A 23,456-nucleotide genomic window follows, 5' to 3' on the forward strand; every position below is an offset into this window, starting at 1 on the left:
GTTGGAGGCTATCAGGCCAGCAGGGGAGGACAGTTGCAGGCAATCAGGCCCTGGCAGGGGACGGCAGTTGGGGACCATCAGGCCAGAAAGGGAGGGCAGTTGGGAGTGATAAGGCCAGCAGGGGAGGGCAGTTGGGGGTGATCAGGCCAGCAGGGGAGCAGTTGGGCATCAATCAGGCTGGCAGGGGAACGGTTAGGGGTGATCAGGCTGGCAGGAAGAAGCAGTTAGGGGCAATCAGGTAGGCAGGCAGGCAAGCAATTAGGAGCCAGCGGTCCCAGATTGTGACAGGGATGTCCGACAGGGATCAGGCCTAAACCGGCAGTTGGACATCCCCCGAGGTGTCCCAGATTGGAGAGAGTGCAGGCCGGGCTGAGGGTCATGCCCCTCCTTCCCCCACCCCCTGTAGGTCTCTAGTGTGGCAATAAAAAAGAAACAAATCTTACCACTTGTAACAGCCTGGATGGACCTGGAGAGTGTTATGCTAAGCAAAGTAAGCCAGTCACAGAAACATAGGTATCACCTGATCTCACTCACATGTGAAATCTAATGATCCAAATAAAACTGATCAACAAAATTAGACCCAGTCATAGAAGCATGTTGAACCTTAGAGGGAAGGCAGAGGAGAGTGGGTGGTAAGAGATCAATCCTGACCTTGTATGCATATAACCGGTGGACACAGACAATGGGGTGGTGAGAGCCTGGGGTGGGGGACAGAAGTGGGCTGGAGGAGGTTAATGGGAGAAAAAGAGGAACATATGCAATACTTTCAACAATAAAGATTAAAAAACACCCCCAAAACGAAACTCTCTCCTTTGATACCCCAACAAATGCAGCTTCTTCAACAATGCTTGTTCTCTGCTTCCCCCATCACTGCCAGAATAAATCATTTTCATCTCTGATCTCTCTCAACACACCCCTAAATTCTATCATGTGTTATAGAAATCTGCTTGCATGTTCTTCTTCTCTTGTGAGGCAGAAGTTCCTTGAAGTCAAAGACTGCAAGTTCACCATGTTCAACCTAGTCCTGCCGTTAATAGAGTTTTAAACATATTAAATGCTCAGTGCACTTTTATTCAGTGAGTGAATGATTGGGAGAATGAAGCTTGGGTTGTCTAGACATTTGTTTCACTAGCTCATAAGCTCACACAGATAAGCACATGGATATGTGCACTGGACATCCCACAGGTGGATGTCCTAGGGAGGACCTCTTTGCTCAAATCCACTTTAAAGTCCTGTCTCCTTTTAAATGGAGGAACAGCATGATTAACCAAGCTGAAGTGAATGAAGTCCAAGGTGCCAGCAGTTGGAGAGACACATTCCTTAGTTTGTCAGGGAAGGAAAAAGCTGAGTTTCAGAAGCCCAGAAAGGAGAGTTCTTCTTTTGGTTCCAGTGAAAAAGGTTTCCAGAACCTTTGGCTTATTTGGAGTCCTGGATCTCACTGGAATAAGACGGTGGAGAGTTCACTGGTTCTGGATTGGCCACTGGGTTTGTCACATAGACGGTATGAAAGACCACAGTGCCCTGAAAAAGACAGGTACATGGAGGTGCGTTAGTGAGAACCACAATTGCACAAAGGCTTTAGACATTCCGGGACTCCCCATGTGCCTGGAGAGGAAACAAAAGCCTAACAACCTTTCTAGTGCCCACATTATTTAGGGCATCTTTACATCCACTGCGGGTCCTACACACTCACGTTGTTGTGTGAATAGCGGAATAGTTTGCAGCCAAAGTGGGCAGACGTGCAGGCAATGCAGAACTCCAAGAGGCTAAAGATGAATAACACAGTAGAAGTAGTCACTTCAGAGACCTGGAACGAGAAGGATCATGGAGGTCATGAGTGGTGCCCTAGGAGTGTGAGGTCTGGCTCAAAGCATGGCTCTGCAATCGACCATGGCTAGGGCTTTGAGGAAGACCTCTAACCTGGTCTTAGACTCATGGAGAAAATGTCTCCCCAGGTTATGTGATGGTCAAGTGTGTTTGCAAAAGAATTATTTTAACACTTAGTACATGTGTTCTTCTAAGGAAAAGAATAGTCATTGTATAGGGAAACACCTTGAGGATTTGATTCAAGTAGAGGTGATGAGACCTAAGGATGGGGTCTGGAGTGAGACAGTGAAACACTGAAACTGTTCTGTGTAGGAACCAAAGAGAAATTTGGGAGTATGAACAGTCCTCAGAGAAAGCAAAGAAAGATGGATAGAGGAGAAAGACAGGACTGAGCAACATGAAGGGATGGTAGAGCCTACAGAAAAAGGCATCTTGTGAGAAATTACAAAGCAGGGTTGTCTAATCTCCAAGCATCAGTAGTCCCTCCACCAACCCTCCGAACCTTTAGAGAAAGTCAGCTACTAAAACAACCTTCCTGGCTTGTGACCATGGCATTTGTGGAGATAAATAATTGAGACTGTCTTTAACTTAAGAAAACGGTCAGTAAAAGGATCTCCAAATGAAACTAATTCAGCAGTAATCAATTTCATGTGAGCACCAGGAGACATCTAAGCCCTTCCCTTGCTGTTCTCCAACAATGCTCAGGAAAATGGGACCTCCCACTGTATCTGGGGAGAGAGATTGGGTAGAATCCACTTTATTATAAAAGGACAAGAGATGAATGACCCCAATAACTATTTGGATTCCAATTACAGGAGAGAATAAATATGAAAATGAAAGTGCATGGCACATAGTAGGTATCAAACAAATGTTGGTCAATTATTATTTTAAAAATGGCATTGGTGATAGCTGGCTGCTCAGAGAATCCTCTCTCATGGAGAGACCCCTCCTTAGCACTTTCCTTCTCTTCCCTCTTGATTTAGCAAGTATTTATTAAGCATTTGTTTGCTACGAAAGGCTAAGAAAGCATCCCAAGAAGCACAATCTAGTGAGGGAGGCAGATAAAAATGGAGATAGTTATAATTTAAGACAGACATGGTAAGAGCTATAAAAGAGCCAATAATAGTGCCTCAGGGCACCGAGGAGAGAAAGTTTCATTCTCAGTAAAAGATCCAATGATGTGGGTTTGGACATCTGTCCAGGCAAGGAGAACAGTTGTATGATGATGTCTTGGTCAAGGAATCACAGAAAGGTAGGGAGAAGGGGCCTTTACAAATGATGCTGGTCCTTTTCAAATGTTTTAACAACAACATTCTTTTATAAAGAAAGCTTTCTAATAGGAAGAGGGTTGGGAGGATGGTTAAAAAATGTGAAGGATATTAAGAAATCCAAATAGGGAGTTGTAAAAACAGTCACAGGCAGGTAAATTAAAGTACAGTATAGTGAATGTAGTCACCTCATAAGTTATATGTGTCTAATCATTACACCATATAGGTGATGAGACCTAAGGATGGGGTCTGGAGTGAGGTAATATAGTATTGTTAGTCAACTGTAATTGAAAAATAAAAACACCCTTCCATGAGGGAGAAGGGTTCCTCAAGCAGTTTAGATAGTTATTATTTGATGAGTATTAATTCATGCTTGTTGAGATGGAGCACCACATCCCTTGGTTCATCTTTTGCTAAGCTATGTCGAAGTCCAGCCCTCCTTCTTCTGGACTGAAGCCAGAAGTGTGTGGGTACACGACATGGAAGAGATCTCTTTCCAAGATCAGACATTGGCAGAACTGAGATTAGAAGTCAGGTGGCGGTGGCTCTAGTCAGTACGGTGACTGAGAAACTGGTGCAAATGGCTGGATTCTGGATGTATTTTAAAGGTGAAATCAACAGGATTTCCTGAGGAGTTGGCTCAGAGGTGCAGGATACAGAGTGGGTCAATAATTTCGCCAGAGTTTGTCCTCAGTGACTGGAAGGATGCAGTTGCCATCAATCTGGAAAAAGCAACTTGAGAGAAGGTTTGGCAAATAAAATCTGGAGATGAGATTTGGATATGTTAATATCCAAATATAAGATGGAGAGTGGACAACTGGGTACTAGACATGAGTTTGAGAGAGATGTTTTGCCAGAACCTAGGCGTTTGGAGTCATTGTCATAGGAAAGTGTTTCAAGTCACCAGGCTGGATGGGATTGCTAAGGCAGAGAGTAGAGAGAGAAACAGGAGAAAATTGAAGACTGAGTGTGAGAAGTTTGGGGAAAGATAAGAACCAGCAAAAGGGACAGAGAAGAGAGCAACCAGTATGGGTGCAGGACTGCCAGCTGCAGGGCCTGGAAGGCATTGGGAAGTCCACCAAAGAGGAGGAATGATTTGGTGCTTGAGTAGAGGAAATTTTTGGAGAACTGAGGCTGAAAGTATGGCTAGCATGGGTTAAAGAGAGATTATGAGAGGAAAGAATTGGAGACAGTGAGGCAGACAATTTTCTTTTAAGGAATTTTCTGCCGAGAGAGCCAGAGAAATGGAGTGGTAGCTGAATAACCAAGAGAAAGTTAGTTTGGTATCCAAGATGAAAGAGACCAAAGTGTGTTCAGATGTTGATGGAAAAACTGTAGCAAATGGCAGATAGTGATATAGAAGAGAGGTGGGGCCAGGGAGAGGGGAGAAGCACGGAAGTAATAACTTGAGTGAGCAGAGAGGGCAGGGCTGCTATGTAGAGGAAGACATTGAGTTTACATGGGACTCATCTATAGCTTAATTTTCAGATGTTAGCCAAGTGCCCCCTGAGGTCTTGAGATGTGTTGTAAATGCAAAATACACACTGGATTTCTAAGATGTGGCACCCAAAATGCCAAATATTTAATTACTAACTTTTTATACAGGTTGTATATTGAAATAATGTTTTATATGTATTGGATTATATGAATGTATTATGGAAATTAATTTCAGGTTTTTTTTCACTCTTTAATACAAAGACTAGAAAATGTAAAGTCACACATATGGCTTACATTAGATTACTATTTGATAACATGGGTCTATAACATGGGATGGCTCATTTGCCTTTTCATTTCTATGGCTGCTTTCACACTGGATTGAGCACTGCAACAGAGACCAGATGGCCTGCAAAACCTTAAATGTTCACTCTCTGTCCCTTTCTGAACACCTTTGCTGATCCCTTCATCTATGAAAATGGGCAGGAAGGTGAACATGTGGGTAGATGTACAGGAAGGTGGGTACCGGTGCATTATCTCTATAACTGCATTTAATCCTCCCAACAATGTCAAAAGATAGGTCCTCTTTTATAAAGATAGGAACTAAGACTAAGAAAAGTCACATGCTTGGAGCAGCAGCAATAACCTATAGGTCAGGGACTTGAAACTGTTCTGAGAGCATCTCTGTTTCCTTTGGTGCTTGGTGAAGTAGCTTGATGGGACCAGACCCTTTCCAATGATTTCCTAAAGATAGCTACATTGGAAACCAGAGGAGAATTGGTCAAGAGAAATACTTACTATACCGCTGCAGGGATAGGAGCTGAAGGAGCTATGCAGGTTGTTGATAACCATATCTGTGATGAGGAGCATGATTCCGACCAGAGAGCAGATTGCACTGGCGATACTCAAGCCCATGCTACCCTTCAGCTGAAGAAGATACAGAGAGAGGGTCAGTATGAGAAAGGAAAACAATTGTAGCTGAGATGAGCAGAGACACAAGTGCTTCATAATGTGAATTCCTGGAACCCTAGATGTGAGGCAAGTAAAGAGATGTGTTGTGCAAAATAGGTTTGGTGGTAAATTAACTTTGAAAACACCCAGGTTGCACAAAGTTAGATCTTTTGTGCAGGTCTTCTCAAAGTCTTTAACATGGATTATGGATCCCCTGGAGAGGAGACTACTAAATAAAGATCCCTCCCAAGTTATCTAACTATCTTCATAAAGTATCTTGTGGGACAAGTATCCCCAAGAATGATGTTTAGGAATCACTGGACTCATTTATCCCACAGGACATAGGCAGTAGACTCAGCCCACGTGTTCTGGGATGTGACAGGCTCTGATGCTCCATGATTCTGGTCCATGTGCAGAAAGGCATGCCCAGAATTGATCTTCCCTGTGGATTTTTTAAATAGATCTCATCTGGTGTAGGACCAGGTCATCCTGGGGAAACAAAGGTACTTCCTTGGTCCTATACTTGGTGCCACCAATTCTTGCCCATGTTAATTCACAGAACTAGTTTGGAAGGATTCCTTTGGGAAGCTGCTGCCTGACCCTCCCCTGGCTTCCCTGTAGGAATGTCTGGCACTGGGCTCTGTGTGCTGCAGGCAGTCACTGCCTGCTCTGCTGGAGGGCAGCCTAGCACTCCTGGTTGTTTTTTGCCTCCTCTTGTAAGATCCTCTTAGGAAAGTTATTCTCTCTGTCTCTCCACACCCTGATGCTGCACTTCCTTCCACCAAGTCTTCTGGACTCTTTCCCATTTGTGACTCTGTCCAGGTTCATGTGGTCTTGTGAGTGAGTATGAGTGAGCATGCGTGTCAGTGCCCTGTGTCTGGTTACAAGTAGGTTCAAGGATAAGGGAGGCATTGTGTATGAGCTTGTTTCCCTCCATGTGTGTGTCCCCTAAAGGTCCACAGCTGGGAGAGCCTGTCTCAGGGTGGGACTTACCAGGCAAGGAGATCTTGGTAGCTGTTCTGATGTCACTGAGAGGGATCCTGAAACGATGAACTGGCACAGAAGAGAGGGAGTTTAGAAAGAGCCCAAAGAACCCTAGCTGGTTTGGCTCAGTGGACAACGTGTTTGCCTGCAGACTAAAGGGTCCCAGATTTGATTCCAGTCAAGGGCACATGCCTGGGTTGTGGGGTTGATCCCCAGTGGGGGGCGCACAAGAGGCAGCCAATCAATGATTCTCTCTCATTACTGATATTTCTATCTCTCCCTCCCTCTCCTTTTCTCTCTGAAGTCAATAAAAGTATATTTTTCAAAAAGAAAACAAAAAGAGGCCAGAGGTCAGGGCCCCACTTTCAGGCTTCTGTGTTTCTGATCACACACATGTTCTCTCATACATGCTAGGATCATCTGCTGGGACCTCCTACTCAACTCAAGGGAGGGGGAAAAAGGGAAGGAAAGGGAAGGAAGGAGAAGGGGAAGGGAAAGGGAAAGAAGAGGAGAGAAGAGAGAAAAGAGAAAAGGAAAGGAAAGGAAAGGAAAGGAAAGGAAAGGAAAGGAAAGGAAAGGAAAGGAAAAAGGAGGGAGGGAGGCAGGGAGGGAGGGAGGAAAGGAGGAAAAAATAAAAAAAAAAGAGCTATTTGTCACCACTAGACAGGGCAATAACTTGGGATAAATATGTATTTTATAATCCAGTACACCTGGTTCTAAACTCTAACTTGAAATGCATGTGATCTTGGGTAAATTATTAATTTTTATAAGTGTATATTTTCTCTTCAGAAAAAATAGGGAAAACTATATGTCTTTCTAAGTGTTATTATCATGAGATAATTTGTCCCTTGCATCTAGCATTTGGTATATCTTGCCCATGGTAGATCCTGTATATAGTAGATACTCAATAAAATCACTTTTTTTTTTATCATTTATTTTCTCACAGGCACTTCTTGTTGGCCTCCCAAAACAATTTACTCAGGCATAGGGGCTCTGGAGAAAAGGAAGGGGTCCCCATATTTTCAGTACTTTGAGATAAAAGCCCAATATCAGTCATTTCCTGTCTACAAGTTGGTACCTTTTAGTTACTCAGAAGAATGTTGCCTCTCTGCAATGATGAACATCAACTATGAGGGCGACAGGATAGATTGTGTGCATCTATTTCAGCACTGATGTTCTGCAGGCATAGTGGCTGATGGGATTCCCTGCTGTCAGTGACAGTCTGAAGGTCATCAGCTATGGTTTAATGAAAGCTTTGCTCAGCCCTACATGAAGTGCTTTTAACTTTGCCTTACTTAACTCCATGATGGCCCGCCAAGCACCATTATTATTCCCAGTTTAAGGAGGTGTGGACTGAGGCTTAAAAATTTTAAAAGACATACCCAAGACCATCCAGTAAATAGCATAACTGGAAATAAAATCCAGGTAATTGACTCCAGATCTCATGTTCTTAACCCTCATCCTGCACTCATTCCACCTCAGAATAGATGCCTGTGCCTTGGAATGGAAATGGGTATTCACAATGAAAACTTACTCTAGCCACCAATGCCTTGTAAGAGGAATGCCATTTTTCCTATAAGTGGGAAAATGAGTCTCAGTTTTATGTCTTCTACAGACTTTGTAGGAAAGGAAGGAAACAGAAGACTGGACTTTTGGTGTCCCTGCTGGTCTTCTTAAGGTGCCTAAGGAGAGGGTCTTTGGTTTGGAGGAGGACCATATGATCTTTAGAAAATAGATAGTCCTAAAAAAAGAAAAAAGAAAAGAAAATAGATAGTCCTAGAGTCAGTAAGGCAACAAAGAACAAAAGTGCCCTGCAGGAAAAAGGGAGGGTGGTGTCATAAGGGTTGATGGGACCTAGTGGGAGGGCAAATGGCCACCAGGGCCTTTGAAATGCCTTAAGAGAATCTAACACTCAACAGGAACTGTTTTGTGGCTGTGGTATTAGTCTTTTCCATTTCTCCAAACTCCACAGAAGTCTGTTAATACACACATGTGTCTGTGGTTGGCTGAGTTCCAAGTCTGGGTCTGTGCTGAACAGAGAGAAGACCTAGGCCTCAGAGAATAAGACAAATGGGAATAAGAGAGAGCAGGTGCTCAGTTAAAAATGCTCCCCAGAATCTAAGCCCGGCCAAATTGCAGATGCTGTGTGTGTGTGTGAGGGTGGTGGACAACTATAGGCTATTTTATTTAAATCTCATGGTATATGGTTGCTTGGCTGATGTCCAGGTTACTCTGGAGTTTTGCTATTTGTGAGAAAAGTTGCCTTGGGTTGTAGGTATGTGAGTTGAGAGAAAAACTGTTATAGCAGGTAGAAAAGGAGATGGTTGCTGAGAAAGGGATTGGATTGCGAGTGTTTGTGTGTGTGTTTGTGTGTGTGTTTAGGAGGGAAGACCCTAAGGAAAATGGAAAAGAATCATAAAGGCAATATATTGGAGAAGAGAAAGGACCTGTTGTTCTTAACCTTTTAAGGGGTTCTAGGTCACCCTGAGAATATGATAAAAATGGTGGGCTTTTCCAGAAAAAACAAGCAAACAAAAACATCTAATATAACAAATATTTTGCAAAAAGGTGGACTCTGAGCCCACCAGTGAACCCCAGATTGAGTCCCTACTGCTTCATGACTGTTCTGTGACTGGACAGCCACTCTTAACCCCTGGTGGAAATGTTCTTCTCCTGTAGTTCCAGCTGTGGGCCTGATTTAAACAACATGTGTGCACTGGGTTGATGAACTAGGAAAAGGTTTCCTTACCTCTGAGGTGGGCTAATTAGAAAGCTGCCCACTCTGGGGCAATGGCAACTTGCAGGGCTGTCACTTGATATTACCTGAATTTTATCTCCTCATAATCCATCTTTTGAAGTCCAAACCCCTAGGACCTCCATATGTGGCTGTACAGTTGTTTCCAGACTCACTATAGTTGGGCTTCTGATTTTTTTTGACTTTACATTGGTGTGAAAGCCACATGCATTCAATACAAACTGTACTTTGGATTTTGAATTTTTATCTTTCCCAGGTGACCAGTATGTGGTAAGATACTCTCTGGTGATGCTGGACAGAAGCAACCAGCCTGAGCTCCCTGTCAGCCATGCAATCATGAAGGTAAACCACCTGTTCTTTGTAGTGTAGTATTTAATGCACTTTTCTTAAAAATATATTTTTACTGATTATAGAGAGGAAAGGAGAGGGAGAGAGAGACGGAAACATCAATGATGAGAAAGAATCATTGATTGGCTACCTCTTGTGTGCCCCACCTTGGGGATCGAGCCCTCAACCCAGGCACATGCCCTTGACCGGTATCAAACCCGATACCTTTCAGTCAGTAGGCCGACACTCTATCCACTGAGCCAAACCAGCTAGGGAAGACTCGGGATATTTTCAATTTACGTTGGGTTATTGAAATGTAACTCCATCATTACGTTGAAGAGCTTCTAAATTTGAAGATAGTGCCTTTAAAGAAGTGATTAAAGTTAAATGAGGTTATATGGGTGGGCCCTAATCCAATATGACTGATGTTCTTGATGAGATATGAGGACACAAACACACACAAAGGGTAAACCAGGTGAAGACACAGGAGGAAGATGACCATCTACATGCCAAGGAGAAAGGCCTCGGGAGAAACAACCCATCCTACACCTTGATCTTGGACTTCCAGCATCCAGAACTATCTATAATAATAAAGCCTAATAAGCTATTTAGACTGGGTAGCCGAACGACCTTCTGGACATCATTCCGGACGTCCTTCCGGACAAAGCTGTGGGGGCCAAGGCAGAGGCAGTTAGGGGCAATTAGGCAGGCAGGCAACTGGTTAGGGGTGATCAGGCAGGCAGGCAGAGTGGTTAGGGGTGATCAGGCACGCAGGCGAGTGGTTAGGGGCTATCAGGCAGGCAGGCAAGCAGCCCCGGATTGCATGAGGGTATAGGCTGGTCTGAGGGACTCTCCCCCAACACACACACTCTGTGCACAAATTTCATGCACCGGGCCTCTAGTGAGATAATGTCTATTGTTTAGCCACCAGTCTGTGGCTTCCCAAGAGGACTAATATTATTGGTAAACAAGGCCTGAGCTGGTTTCACAGCCAACATGCTCTATTGAGGTGGGCTAATTAAAAAGCTGCCCATGTACTCTATTGGCTGGAAATTTTCTGCAGTAAATACACCACTTGCCAAGGTGGAACTGAGTATGTTGGCACTTTCTGGAACTCACTTGCAGGGCGACTGACATTACTTACCAAGATGCCTCCCCAGAAGGGATAGCCTCCATAGAATGAGACACTTACGAAGGTCCCAGGCAGCATGGTCCCCAGGATGATGCCCAGGCCAATGTGTATCAGGCCAATCAGGATCTGGATGGCCTGTCAGAGGAGCCAGAAGCTGAGACCTTTGTTTCTCAGGCTGGATCTTAACCCTGCTCTCTTGTGCTTCCTTTTAATTTTAATAAATATTTTGTTCTATTGGTCAATAAAGTCCTATTTAAAATGTACAATTGAAACAATACTTCCCATAATTTCACCCCACTCAAAGAAAACAAATATTTATATTTTGATGTATAGCCTTCGATTATTTTTTCAAATATATACACTGATAATACAAAATGACTCTGCATATTTAACTTAATATTTCATGATGAATATGTCCCCATGGTATTAAGTATTCTCTGAAGGATTTCCCAGATATATTAGGCAGGTATAATATGTTTCCATATTATAAACAACACTGCAATGAACATCATTTTGTAGATAAGTCTTTGTGCTCATATTTTATTTTTTTGAAATACTGTTTTTGATTGGGTCTTCTCTCCCTCATCAAATTAATCTATATATCTATATCTATATCTATCTATATCTATATCTATATCTATATCTATATCTATATCTATATCTATATATATAGTTAAGCAACCATCCCATTGTCCAACTGGTAGCTATGACATGCGATGACCACCAGGGAGCAGACACTCTCTGACTGGTAGCTATGATGCTCACTGACCCCCAGGTTGCAGACACTCAACACAAGAGCTGCCGATCTATGGTGACTTGGCAGTGGCGGTTCTCAGGTGACACACCCTCGAACCATAGGAGGGAGCCCAATTCTGGGGTGCATCACCTGAGAATCACCCTTTTGCAATCCGAAACCCCTTGGGGGATATCAGAGCGCCAGTTTTGGCCCAATCCCAGCAGGCTAGGCAGAGGGACCCCACCTGCTGGAGGTACCCTGCTCACTCCACAGACGCCCTTCAAGGCACAGGGCCACCCAGGTGCAGCCAGCTGGGAAGGGACCATGGGAAGTTGGCTCCAGGGTATGTCCAGCCAGTCTTGCCCAGTCCTGCCCCACCAGCCACCTTCTAATTAATTTCTTTTCAATGTGTATGAATCCATGCACCAGTGCACTGGTATGTGTGTCTGTGTGTGTGTGTGTGTGTGTGTATATATATATATATATATATATATATATATATATATATTTGTTAATCTTTACATGAGGATATTTTTTGCATTGATTTTTAAAGAGAGGAGAAGGGAGGGACTGTGGGAGATAGAGTGTCAGAGAGAGAGAAAGAGAGATAGAGAGAGAGAGAGACACTGAAATACTGATGTGCGTGTGAGAGACACATCAATTGGCTGCCTTCCACAGGTATGTGCCCTTGACCAATAATCAAACCTGTGACCCTTTGGTACACAGACTGACATTCTAACAACTCTGACCAGGGCTCAAATAAATATTTTGAAGTTCAAATCTCCAGTGCCTCAGAATGGGATCTCATTTAGAAATATGTTTGCTATAAATGTAGTTAGGTAATATGAGGTATACTGTAATAGCATGGTCTCTATATGACGGCTATCTTTTTAAAGGAATGCCATGTGAAGAGAAACGTGCACACAGGAGATTGCCAAATGGGAGTTATGCTGCCACCAGCCAAGGACCTACCAGAAGCTGGGAGACTGGCCTGGAACAGATCCACCCTAGAACCTTCAGAGGGAGCACAGCCCCATGGATACTATGATTACAAACTTATGAACTGAGACAGTAAATTCCTTGTGTTCTAAGCCACCCCATTGGTAGTACTTTATGACAGCTTCAGGAAACATATATTCTTGCCCAAATGATACACACACACATACACACACACACACACATATTTGTATATGTGCATATATATATATATATATATATATTTGTATATGTGTACATAGCACAAACATGACAGAGAATACAAATACTCTAATGTATATTATTTCATTAAATTTTCACAAATGGTAGCAAATTATACGAAATGTCTGACCCCAATCATTTTTCTCAATAATGCTATAACTTGGAGGTATGCCCATATAATTACACAAGAAACCAAGGAGTTTTATTTTTATCTAAAAAATATATTTTGTATTTAAAAATATGCTCTCATTGATTTTAGAGAGAGAGGAAGAAGGGGGGAGAGAGAAACATTGATGAGAAAGAAACATTGATTGGATGTCTCTTGCACAATCCCTACTGGGGATGACGTCTGCCAGTGGGCATGTGCCCTGGCTGGGAATAGGGCTGGCAACCTCTGAATACATGGTATGATGGTCAAACAACTGAGCCACACCAGCCAAGAAAAAGAGTTTCCTTTGTATAGCGCCATTACATTTCATTCTTTAAACACATAATATACAGATTTAACTGGTATTATATTGATGAATACTTTGGTTGTTTCCATTCTTTTCCTATTGTAACAGGGTATAGGGCAGTGATGGCGAACCTATGACACGAGTGTCAGAGGTGACACGCGAACTCATTTTTTTGGTTGATTTTTCTTTGTTAAATGGCATTTAAATATATAAAATAAATATTAAAAATATAAGTCTTTGTTTTAATATGGTTGCAAATATAAAAAAATTTCTATATGTGACATGGCACCAGAGTTAAGTTAGGGTTTTTCAAAATGCTGGCATGCCAAGCTCAAAAGGTTCGCCATCACTAGTATAGGGTGTAAAAAACATCACATCTAATTGATTAATCAAAGAGTAAAAGTAAGAATATACTAACAAAACTTACAGTCTAAAATATTAATAATTTCATATTTAAGCATGTTATAGGCAGAAGCAGTTCCAGTTCCCCTTTTCACTGGCCTCTACCATAAATGTGTAGTAGATACCAATGGCTTGCAAGGCCTGTAACACCCTGATGCCAGAAATAAAACCCACAGAGAGAGAAAAAGAACAACAACAGGTGCTGATAGACATAAAAAAGATCATCAAACACCCATGAGAGCTGAAATGTGAAACTAATGTCATCAGAATGCCTCAATACCCTTTTTCCACAATCCCTCTATAAAAGCTTTTTGTCTATCCTGAGATGTTAAGATGGTTGCTAAGGCATGAGCCTGCCATCTTCTCAGGTAGTCAGCACCTAAATAAATCACTTTCCTTCCTTCCATCAGCAATGGTGTCGTGTATTTGGCTTCACAGCAGCAGGTAAAAGACCCTGAGGGTCGTTTGTGCCAGTTTCACTATAACAAACTGAGCTGCAATAAATAACCTCATACATGTCATATTTCTTATGTGTACAGGCATGTCTGAAGGACAAGTCTCAGAAATTTAATTATTGTATATTTTAAAATTTGGCAGATACAGAAAGCCCTCCATACAGGTTGTATCCATTGACATTACTATGAGTTGTACATGGGGGTGAAGCTAGGATTTGAACCCAGGCAGTCTGAATCAGAATTCATACTAGTCTTGCCCTAGCTGGTATGGCTCAGTTGATGGAGCATTGGCCTGTGGACCAAAGGGTCCCGGGTTCCATTCTGGCCAACGGCATGTATCTTGGTCGCAGGCTCCTCCCCTGCCCAGGCCCAGGCCCTGATCCAGGTGCATTCAGGAGGCAACAAATCAATGTGTTTCTCTCACATCAATGTTTCTCTCTGTCTTTCTCTCTCTCTTTCCCTCTCTCTAAAAGACCAATGGATAAATATCCTCAGGTGAGGGTTAACAACAAAGAAAATCCAAGCGTGTCTTCATTCACCCAAGCAATGAAATGGGCTTTCCCTTGTCCCACCCAGTACATTGGGTTTAGAATCTACCTTCTGGTTCACTGGACCCATCTTCTTCCAGAGGCCACATGGGTCAACATGGATACAGTCAACAGGACCAACATTTCAATTTACTGCTTCTTTGTTGCTTTTCTTTCTCTTTACTAAAATACCCAAGATAGATAGTACAAGGTCCCACACGGAGGCCCTGGTGATGCTATAGAGCTGAGCTTCTTAATAGATCTGAATTTGGCAAGACTGGGTCAGTTCCACCCCCACTTGCTGGATTTGGAGTTTCTATATTTCCAAATTTCCTCCCATCCCTGACTCCAGCCATGTGGCCAGTGAACACAGTATGAAATCTCACTTACCCCTAAAACTTTGGCCTCTTTTAAGGATCTCTGGGCAGGTTGCATAGGTACAGGCGGCTCCAAACCAGGTTGGTTCCCAGAAATTTGGTGGACTTGGGGTTGGTTGAGTGGATACAGGGGCACCTGAGACATGCTTCCCATCACAAACACAGAATTGGCTGTGGGGCCTTCTGAAGTCATCAAATTCATGCTGTTAAGGTATAAATGCAATAGAGTCATCCCTCATATGTGCACTAATGTTTACATTGAAAAAGGACTTCTGATGGAGTCTTTAGGGTTTTTTATGTACAATATCATGTCATCTGCGAATAAGGACAGTTTTACTTCTTTTCCAATTTGGATGCCTTTTATTTCTTCTTCTTGTCTAATTGCAATGGCTAATACTTCCAGTACTATGTTGAACAGGAGTGGTGAGAGTGGGCATCCCTGTCTTGTTCCTGTTCTTAGGGGAAATGGTTTTAGCTTTTGTCCATTGAGTATGATGTTGGCTCTGGGTTTGTCATATATGGCTTTTATTATGTTGAGGTATGATCCTTCTATTCCCACCTTGCTGAGAGTTTTTATCAAAAATGGGTGTTGGATTTTGTCAAATGCTTTTTCTGCATCAATTAATATGACTATGTGTTTTTTTCTCTCAATTTGTTTATGTGATGTATCTCGTTTATTGATTTGCGGATATTGTACCATCCTTGCATCCCTGGGATAAATCCTACTTGGTCATGGTGTATGATCTTTCTTATGTACTACTGGATCCAATTTGCTAAGATTTTGTTGAGGATTTTAGCATCTATGTTCATGAGGGATATTGGCCTGTAATTCCCTTTCATTGTGTTGTCTTTATCTGGTTTTGGTATTAGGGTGATGCTGGCTTCATAGAATGAGCTTGGAAGTGTTCCTTCCTCTTGAATTTTTTGGAATAGTCTGAGGAGGATAGGTTTTAGTTCTTCCTTGAATGTTTGGTAAAACTCCTCTGTGAAGCAGTCAGGTCCTGGGCTTTTGTTTGCTGGAAGCTTTTTGATGACTGCCTCAATTTCTTCCATAGCTATTTTTAGATTAATAAATGAATTCAGCAATGTAGCAGGATACAAAATTAACGCCAAGAAATCTATGGTATTTCTATACACCAATAGTACTTGCAGAAAGAGAGACTAAAAAAGCAATCCCATTTACCATAGCACCCAAAAAATTAAGATACCTAGGAATAAACTTAACTAAAGAGGTAAAAGACCTCTAGTCAGGAAACTACAGGACGCTGAAAAAAGAGATAGAGGAAGACATAAACAGATGGAAGAACATACCATGTTCTTGGATTGGTAGAATCAACATCATTAAAATGTCTATACTACCCAAAGCAATCTATAAATTCAACCCACTTCCCATTAAAATACCAATGGCATATTTCACAGGCCTAGCACAAACTCTCCAAAAATTCACCTGGAATAAAAAAAAAAGACCTCGAATAGCTGCAGCGATACTGAGAAAGAAGAACAAAGTTGGTGGGATCTCAATACCAGATATCAAACTGTATTACAAAGCCACTGTTCTCAAAACTGCCTGGTACTGGCACAAGAACAGACATATAGATCAATGGAATAGAATAGAGAGCCCAGAAATCGACCCAAATCATTATGCTCAATTAATATTTGACAAAGGAGGCATGAACATACAATGGAGTCAAGACAGTCTCTTCAATAAATGGTGTTGGGAAAATTGGACAGATACATGCAGAAAAACAAAACCAGACCACCAACTGACACCATACACAAAAATAAACTCAAAATGGATAAAGGATTTAAATGTAAGATGGGAAACCATAAAAATACTAGAGGAATCCAAAGGCAACAAAATCTCAGACATATGCCGAAGCAATTTCTTCACCGATATTGCCCCTAGGGCATTGGAAACTAAAGAGAAAATAAACAAATGGGACTATATCAAAATAAAAAGCTTCTGCACAGCAAAAGAAACCATCAACAAAACAACAAGAAAGCCCACTGCATGGGAGAACATATTTGCCAATGTTATCACCGATAAGGGTTTAATCTCCAACATTTATAGGGATCTCATACAACTTAACAATAGGAAGATAAACAATCCAATTAAAAAATGGGCAAAGGACCTAAATAGACACTTTTCAAAAGAGGACATTCAGAAAGCCAAGAGACATATGAAAACATGCTCAAAGTCGCTAATCATCTGAGAGATGCAAATCAAAACAACAATGAGGTATCATCTCACACTTGTCAGAATGGCTATCATCAACAAATCAACAAACGACAAGTGCTGGAGAGGATGCGAAGAAAAGGGAACACTCGTGCTCTGCTGGTGGGAATGCAGACTTTTGCAGCCACTATGGAAGATAGTATGGAGTTTCCTCAAAAACTTAAAAATGGAACTCCCATTTGACCCAGTGATCCCACTTCTAGGAATATATCCCAAGAAACCAGAAACACCAATCAGAAAGGATATATGCATCCCTATGTTCATAGCAGCACAATTTGCCATAGCTCAGATCTGGAAACAGCCTAAGTGCCCATCAGCAGATGAATGGATTAGAAAACTGTGGTACATCTACACAATGGAATAGTATGCTGCTGTAAAAAAGAAGGAATTCTTACCATTTGCAACAGCATGGATGGAACTGGAGAGCATTATGCTAAGTGAAATAGGCCAGTCAATGAAAGAAAAATACCACATGATCTCACTCATTTATGGATAATAAAGACCATTATAAACTGATGAACAAAAATAGATACAGAGGCAAAGCAGCCTCAAACAGACTGTCAAACTACAGCAGGAAGCCCAGGGAGGATTGGGGTTGGGAGGGAGGGGACGGGTAAGAGATCAACCAAAGGACTTGTATGCATGCATATAAGCATAACCAATGGACACAAGACACTGGGGGGGGGGGGGGGGGGGAGAGGAGGGCGGGGGAATGTCAAAGGGGGGAAAAGGAGACATATGTAATACTCTTTGTAATATTTTAATCAATAAAACAAAATTTTAAAAAATAAAATAAAATAGAAAAAAGAAAAAGGACTTCTGTTTTCATTAACTTGTTTATCTAAACCCCATATAAGTTTATTGATAGCAGATAGAAGGCATTTATGCAGTCAGTACTTTACAAATACATCTCCTTAATTCCTCTCACCTGGCCAGTTTTCCAGGTGAGAAAAATAAGCCCCAAAGTGGCTAAGAACTACGGAGGGCAGGGCTGTGTCCTTTTCACTTTAGTATCTCCCATTGTGCTTAGCAGGGTGCTTTGCACATAGTGGTACTTCAACATGGCAGGGCTGGAGAGTCTCCTGAAGAATAGTGTGTCTAATTCTCTCAATTTCTGAAAAATGACACTGAGGCTGGGAGCATGGAAACAAATTCCCAGTCATATAAATATTCAATAAATAAAGATCGTTATCCTTCAAGGAAGCCCATTGACAGAACTGATTATATTCACTGGGGCTTTCATGCTGCTCAATATTCTAGGTCACTTGTGAATTCTAGTTTTATTTCTTAAATTACTTTCTTTCTTTCTTTCTTTTTTAAGAGACAGAAAGTAAGTTAAATTTATTATGCTTATTCTTCTGTGCATTCATTTGAATTCAGAATGCTTATGCTTCATGCAGGAAATTTAGAGAAAAAGTTAAAGTGAATTGTAACAATATATAAGGAAGCAACTTTTAAATAAACCTTAGGTAAAGTTGATGACTCACAGAATTCCATAAAGGTAGCATAACAAATACATTTGAAGACAAGATGATACAACCTTAAAAATACTCAAGAAGTTGGCACCTCTGCTGATTGGCCATGTTGGTAGAGCTCTCAGCTACAGAACATTCTAGAATGACTTACCATGCAGAGCTTATAATCTATTTATAATCAATTATAAATAGTCTCCATATAATCTATTTTCTTATTCTTCAGACACTACTTTCTATTTCTCCTCAGTGCCATAAACTGATATACATATATTTACTTATATATTTTATCGCCATGCATGTCACTTCTATAAGGTTCTAAGTTCCTAAACAACAGTGACAATATTTACTAATTATAACAGCTACCCCTGAGTATCTGGTAAGTAACTTGCTATCATGTCACTTTCACTATGGTTTGTTTCTAAGCTGCTCTCACAGATCTTTATACACATGGTCTCTAATTTTTATAACTCTGTGGGGGGAAATAATATATTACTACTCTTGTTTTATAGAGATGGTAACTAAAGAGAAAAAACTTTCATTATTTCCAATTTAAGGGCCAATGACACAGATTTTGAACAATCTCTCTGGCCTCAGTCTTCATGATTTTTCTTAAAGGAAAGCACTTTGTCTTAGAAATTATAAATTTAGCAGCTTCAAACAGAATTCATGTCTGTGAAGGTCAGAAGTCTGGCATGGCTGGGGTCCCTGATCAGGCTTTGACAAGGCTGAAATCAAAGTGTCTAACCTGACTGAATTCTTTTCCTTCCTCTTTTTTTGGAGCACATCCTCAAAAGCTAGTACAATAAATCCTGCCTTGGGCTCTTCCTCACACCCACAGTTATCATTTGGCAGAAAAACCTTATCAGCATGCCTGAGCTATCCATAGAATCCCTTAGATTAAGTATACTCACTTTGTTCTGCCAGTGGCTAAGTCTCCCTTGCTTCTCTTCCCCAGGGCTTGTTGTAGGCAACTTGTTTTTCTGGAAAGAATAAACGCACCAGGTTCAGTTACAAAATATATATAGAAAGATTCAAAACAAAGTCCTTCTCCTAGGGCAGTGGTCGGCAAACTGCGGCTGGCGAGGCTCATGCGGCTCTTTGGCCCCTTGAGTGTGGCTCTTCCACAAAATACTGACCGACTTCTGCGCATGGGCCACGAAGTTTCAATCGCACCCGCACGTGGTATTTTGTGGAAGAGCCACACTCAAGGGGCCAAAGAGCCGCAGAGGCTCAGGAGCCGTGGTTTGCCAACCACGGTCCTAGGGGCAGGGCAGGTTACCAGCTGCCTAGAGCTCAGTTTCCCCACCCACACATACTTGCTGTAATTGACAAGGAACCAATCAAATGCTGTTCAATTAGATAAGTGTTTAATGGTTTCTGTGTGGAGAAGAAAGGGTTGTTGTGCTTCAACTGAGCACTCAGAGTTACTGCATACAGCTTCATCTAGGACAGAATAACAAATCCCTCAGGGGAGAAACAGGAACCCTCCATCATGTAGTTTTGATAGTGGGGAAGGCATGTAATAAGAATAGAGCCACAATTGTCTAATAATTATTCACCTTACTTACTTAATAAGAAGTTTCCTTACAGACTCTGGGAAACTGGAGTATGAAACAAGGCTGTAAAAAGATAAAGATAAGATGCCTTGATGAGTCCATTACTCAGAAAGGAAATATATTTTGAAAACAGACCAAGGACAGGACACACTTTGATTTGGTTGCTGTGTTGGAACCCTGACCCGCTCAGGGAATTTTTTTTTCTGAATGCTGACCATTCTCTGGTCCCAGGAATGGGCTGAGCTGGTTGTATCATCATAGATTAGCTACCTGGTTATCCAACTTTGAACTCCTGAAGGCCAGACTGCAGACCCTCCTGTCCCCTTTCCATGTTACACTTGCAGCTCACAGCTGCACGTAGCTATCTTCTCACTCCTCTGTGTATATACTCAGCCAACTGGTGAGGAGGGTCGGACCAGAATTCCCAGGGTGACTAACTGCAGGCTCTATTGGAATAAATGTTCATTTATGATTCAACCCTGCCTCTGCTTAATTTGGCTCAAGTACTGACACACGGCCTCGGACCCATTGTGTCCAGTTTCAGTTTCATTGCTGCACCTGCAGTTTCATTGCTGGCTTCCGGGAATGAGAACAGGACGTTCAGGCAGCATTTCTGCTGGTCACTTGCCCAAATTCTTACAGTCAGGCAGGAACTAACTGCAACTGCAATATGCTTATATGGACACTGTCTGTATGTGAGTTGCTTTAGCAGGTTTTTAGTACATTTTATTCTAATTCCATTTCATGGTTAGTCATGTCTGTCATTTCCTAAGGCCCACTCAGTTCTAGAAAACCCACTTGAGGCCTTGGAAACTCAGACTAGCTGATGGGCAGCCAAAGACTCTCTGGTCAGAGAAGATGCAGGTGCAGAAAGAGACAGAACTCTGAACATCAAGCCATTGAGAGGAAACTTCTTAGGCAAAGTCAGAGCCTAAAAATATTTACAAGAGTAAAAACATGTCTGTACTTAATAATATAAAAAGAGAAAGTCATTGCCGGGCTGTGCAGCAAAGGAAAACTGGATGGCACCTGGGATTTAGAGATTATTTCTATAATCTGCTGGCACATAACCTTTAGGGAACCAATTGGCCATCATGGGTAACAATATTTAAATTGAAGGTGTACAAATCTAGAAGTTATAGACATAGCTATTTCTCTTTGAATTAGTTCCTATCCTTTGGTAAATAAAAGATATAGCCTCGTAACTTTGTAAAATATCTTAAGACAATATTTGTTCTCGAGTACTATTGCATCGATGGCAACAGCATTTAAAAAGCCTAATAATTTTAGATGATGAACTCTCTCCAAAGGTCTTCTCAATATTGTAGTTTATTGCACTAAAAACAACTTAGAAACCACACTCTCAAAACTGTGGTACTGTGGGAACCCTGTTCAGAGTATGCTGGATGTTCAAGGCCAATCTGAGCGTGGGAACCCTAATCAGGATGTTCAAAGCCAATCTGCACAAGGACACAGCAATCTTACTGTGTACACTTTGCAAGCATGCCTGTCTATAGCCCAAGTATTGAGGTCACTATTTGTCAAGTAGCCACTTTTGTCTAAGTTAGTATAAAGTTTGTTTCTGACCAGCCAGTGAGAGTCTGCCTGGTCAGACTACTTTGTGTGATAGATCCTATGTTACTAAGGCTACTTTTATGTATGGGCCTACTTGTCTACAAGGGCTGCCTTATGCGGCTACTTGGTCAGGCTACTTTGTTAGCAATGGCTCCTGTGTTTTCTACTCTACTAGCAAGGGCTGCTTCGTGTTTACTATTGTTTTAGCAAGAACTACTTTGTGGACAGCCTTGTTAGCAACAGCTACTTAGTCTACAATAAAGACTCTCTTATATGCCTATGATTGCTCATATTGTCTTCTCTGTCTAATACCCAGCACCCATGAAGGTCCAGTTCCTGGCAGGGGAACTGAGACCCCACAGTTAGCATAGTGAAGCAGAATCAAGGAAGAACTTACTCCAGGAATTGGTGCAGCGAGCAGGATTAAGTACTTCCAACAGGTACTTTACACAATGGAATACTATCTATACTAATAATAGCCTAGGTGGTGTCATGCCCTCATGTCGTCACAAAATGGCTGTCACAAGATGGCTGCATGCACAGCGGAGAAAGGGCCTGTCAGCCGCTTCTCACAATGAGGCCTGTGGGCAGGTCCCAGCAGAAGATGTGGGTTGCAGCAGGGGAGGGCAGTTAGGGGCAATCAGGCCCTGTCAGGGGAGGGAAGTTGGGGGCCATCAGGCTAGCAGGGGAGGACAGTTGGGGGCCATCATGCTGGCAGGGGAGGGTAGTTGGGGGTGATCAGGCCCCAGCAGGGGAGGGCAGTTGGGGGCCATCAGGCCAGCAGGGAAGGGCAGTTGGGGGTCATCAGGCAGGCAGGGGAGGGCAGTCGGGGGTGATCAGGCCCCAGCAGGGGAGGGCAGTTGCGGATAATGAGGTCAGCAGGGTAGAGCAGTTGGGGGCCATCAAGCCAGCAGGGGAGCAGTTAGGCATCAATCAGGCCAGCAGGGGAGCGATTAGGGGGCAATCAGGCTGGCAGGCAAGCAGTTAGGAGCCAGCAGTCCTGGATTGTGACATCCCCCGAGGGATATCAGATTAGAGAGGGAGCAGGCTAGGCTGAGAGTCACCTCCCCCCCCACCCCCCACCCCCGCATGAATTTCATGCACTGGGTCTCTAGTGTGGCAATATAAAAGAAAGAACTCTTAACACTTATAACAGCCTGGATAGCTTGGAGAGTATTGGCTAAGCAAAGTAAGCCATTCACAGAAACATAAGTATCACCTGATCTCGCTCATATGTGGAATCTAATGATCCAAATAAACTGATGAACAAAAATAGATCCAGAGTCATAGAAGCATGTTGAACCTTAGAGGAAAGGCAGAGGAGGGTGGGTGGTAAGAGATCAACCCTGACCTTGTATGCATATAACCTGTGGACACAGACAATGGGGTGGTGAGAGCCTGGGGTGGGGGACAGAAGTGGGCTGAAGGAAGTTAATGGGAGAAAAAGAGGAACATATGCAATACTTTCAACAATAAAGATTTTTTTAAAAACCCAAAAATAACACTCTCTCCTTTGATACCACCAACAAATGCGCCTTCTTCAACCATGCTTGTTCTCTGCTTCACCCATCACTGCCAGAATAAATAGTTTTCATCTCTGTTCTCTCTCTAAACACCCATAAATTCTATCGTGTGTTATAGAAATCTGCTTGCATGTTCTTCTCTTGTGAGGCAGAAGTTCCTTGAAGTCAAAGAGTTTGCAAGTTCACCATGTTCACCCTCATCCCGACATTAATAGAGCTTTAAACATATCAAATGCTCAGTGCACTTTTATTCAGTGAGTCAAT

At 42.3% G+C, this 23,456-nt stretch overlaps 1 protein-coding gene across 4 annotated transcripts; it reads right to left on the bottom strand.

Annotated features, from left to right (window-relative positions):
- Positions 1 to 1,088: 1,088 nt before the first annotated feature.
- Positions 1,089 to 20,411, bottom strand: LOC139017988 (membrane-spanning 4-domains subfamily A member 8-like). Of its 4 annotated transcripts, XM_070426614.1 has the most exons (9): positions 20,365 to 20,411; positions 20,107 to 20,157; positions 19,450 to 19,518; positions 14,841 to 15,030; positions 10,691 to 10,813; positions 6,474 to 6,533; positions 5,328 to 5,456; positions 1,694 to 1,807; positions 1,089 to 1,521 (listed from the first exon to the last, which is right to left on the bottom strand). In XM_070426614.1, the coding sequence occupies exons 4-9, from the start codon at positions 15,027 to 15,029 to the stop codon at positions 1,417 to 1,419; spliced, it is 720 nt and encodes a 239-aa protein (XP_070282715.1). In that variant the 5' UTR covers position 15,030; positions 19,450 to 19,518; positions 20,107 to 20,157; positions 20,365 to 20,411; the 3' UTR covers positions 1,089 to 1,416. The 4 variants fall into 4 exon arrangements, with proteins under 4 accessions (XP_070282715.1, XP_070282714.1, XP_070282713.1 ...); XM_070426613.1 differs by lacking the exons at positions 20,107 to 20,157; positions 20,365 to 20,411 and adding an exon at positions 19,675 to 19,738 and having other exon boundaries at positions 10,739 to 10,813; XM_070426612.1 differs by lacking the exons at positions 20,107 to 20,157; positions 20,365 to 20,411 and adding an exon at positions 19,675 to 19,738.
- Between the last annotated feature and the right edge of the window lie 3,045 nt (positions 20,412 to 23,456).

The sequence above is a fragment of the Myotis yumanensis genome, unplaced genomic scaffold, assembly GCF_028538775.1.
Source record: "Myotis yumanensis isolate MYYU_CA2020_CCGP unplaced genomic scaffold, mMyoYum1.0.hap1 SCAF_10, whole genome shotgun sequence".
In the NCBI taxonomy this organism is placed as follows: domain Eukaryota; kingdom Metazoa; phylum Chordata; class Mammalia; order Chiroptera; family Vespertilionidae; genus Myotis; species Myotis yumanensis.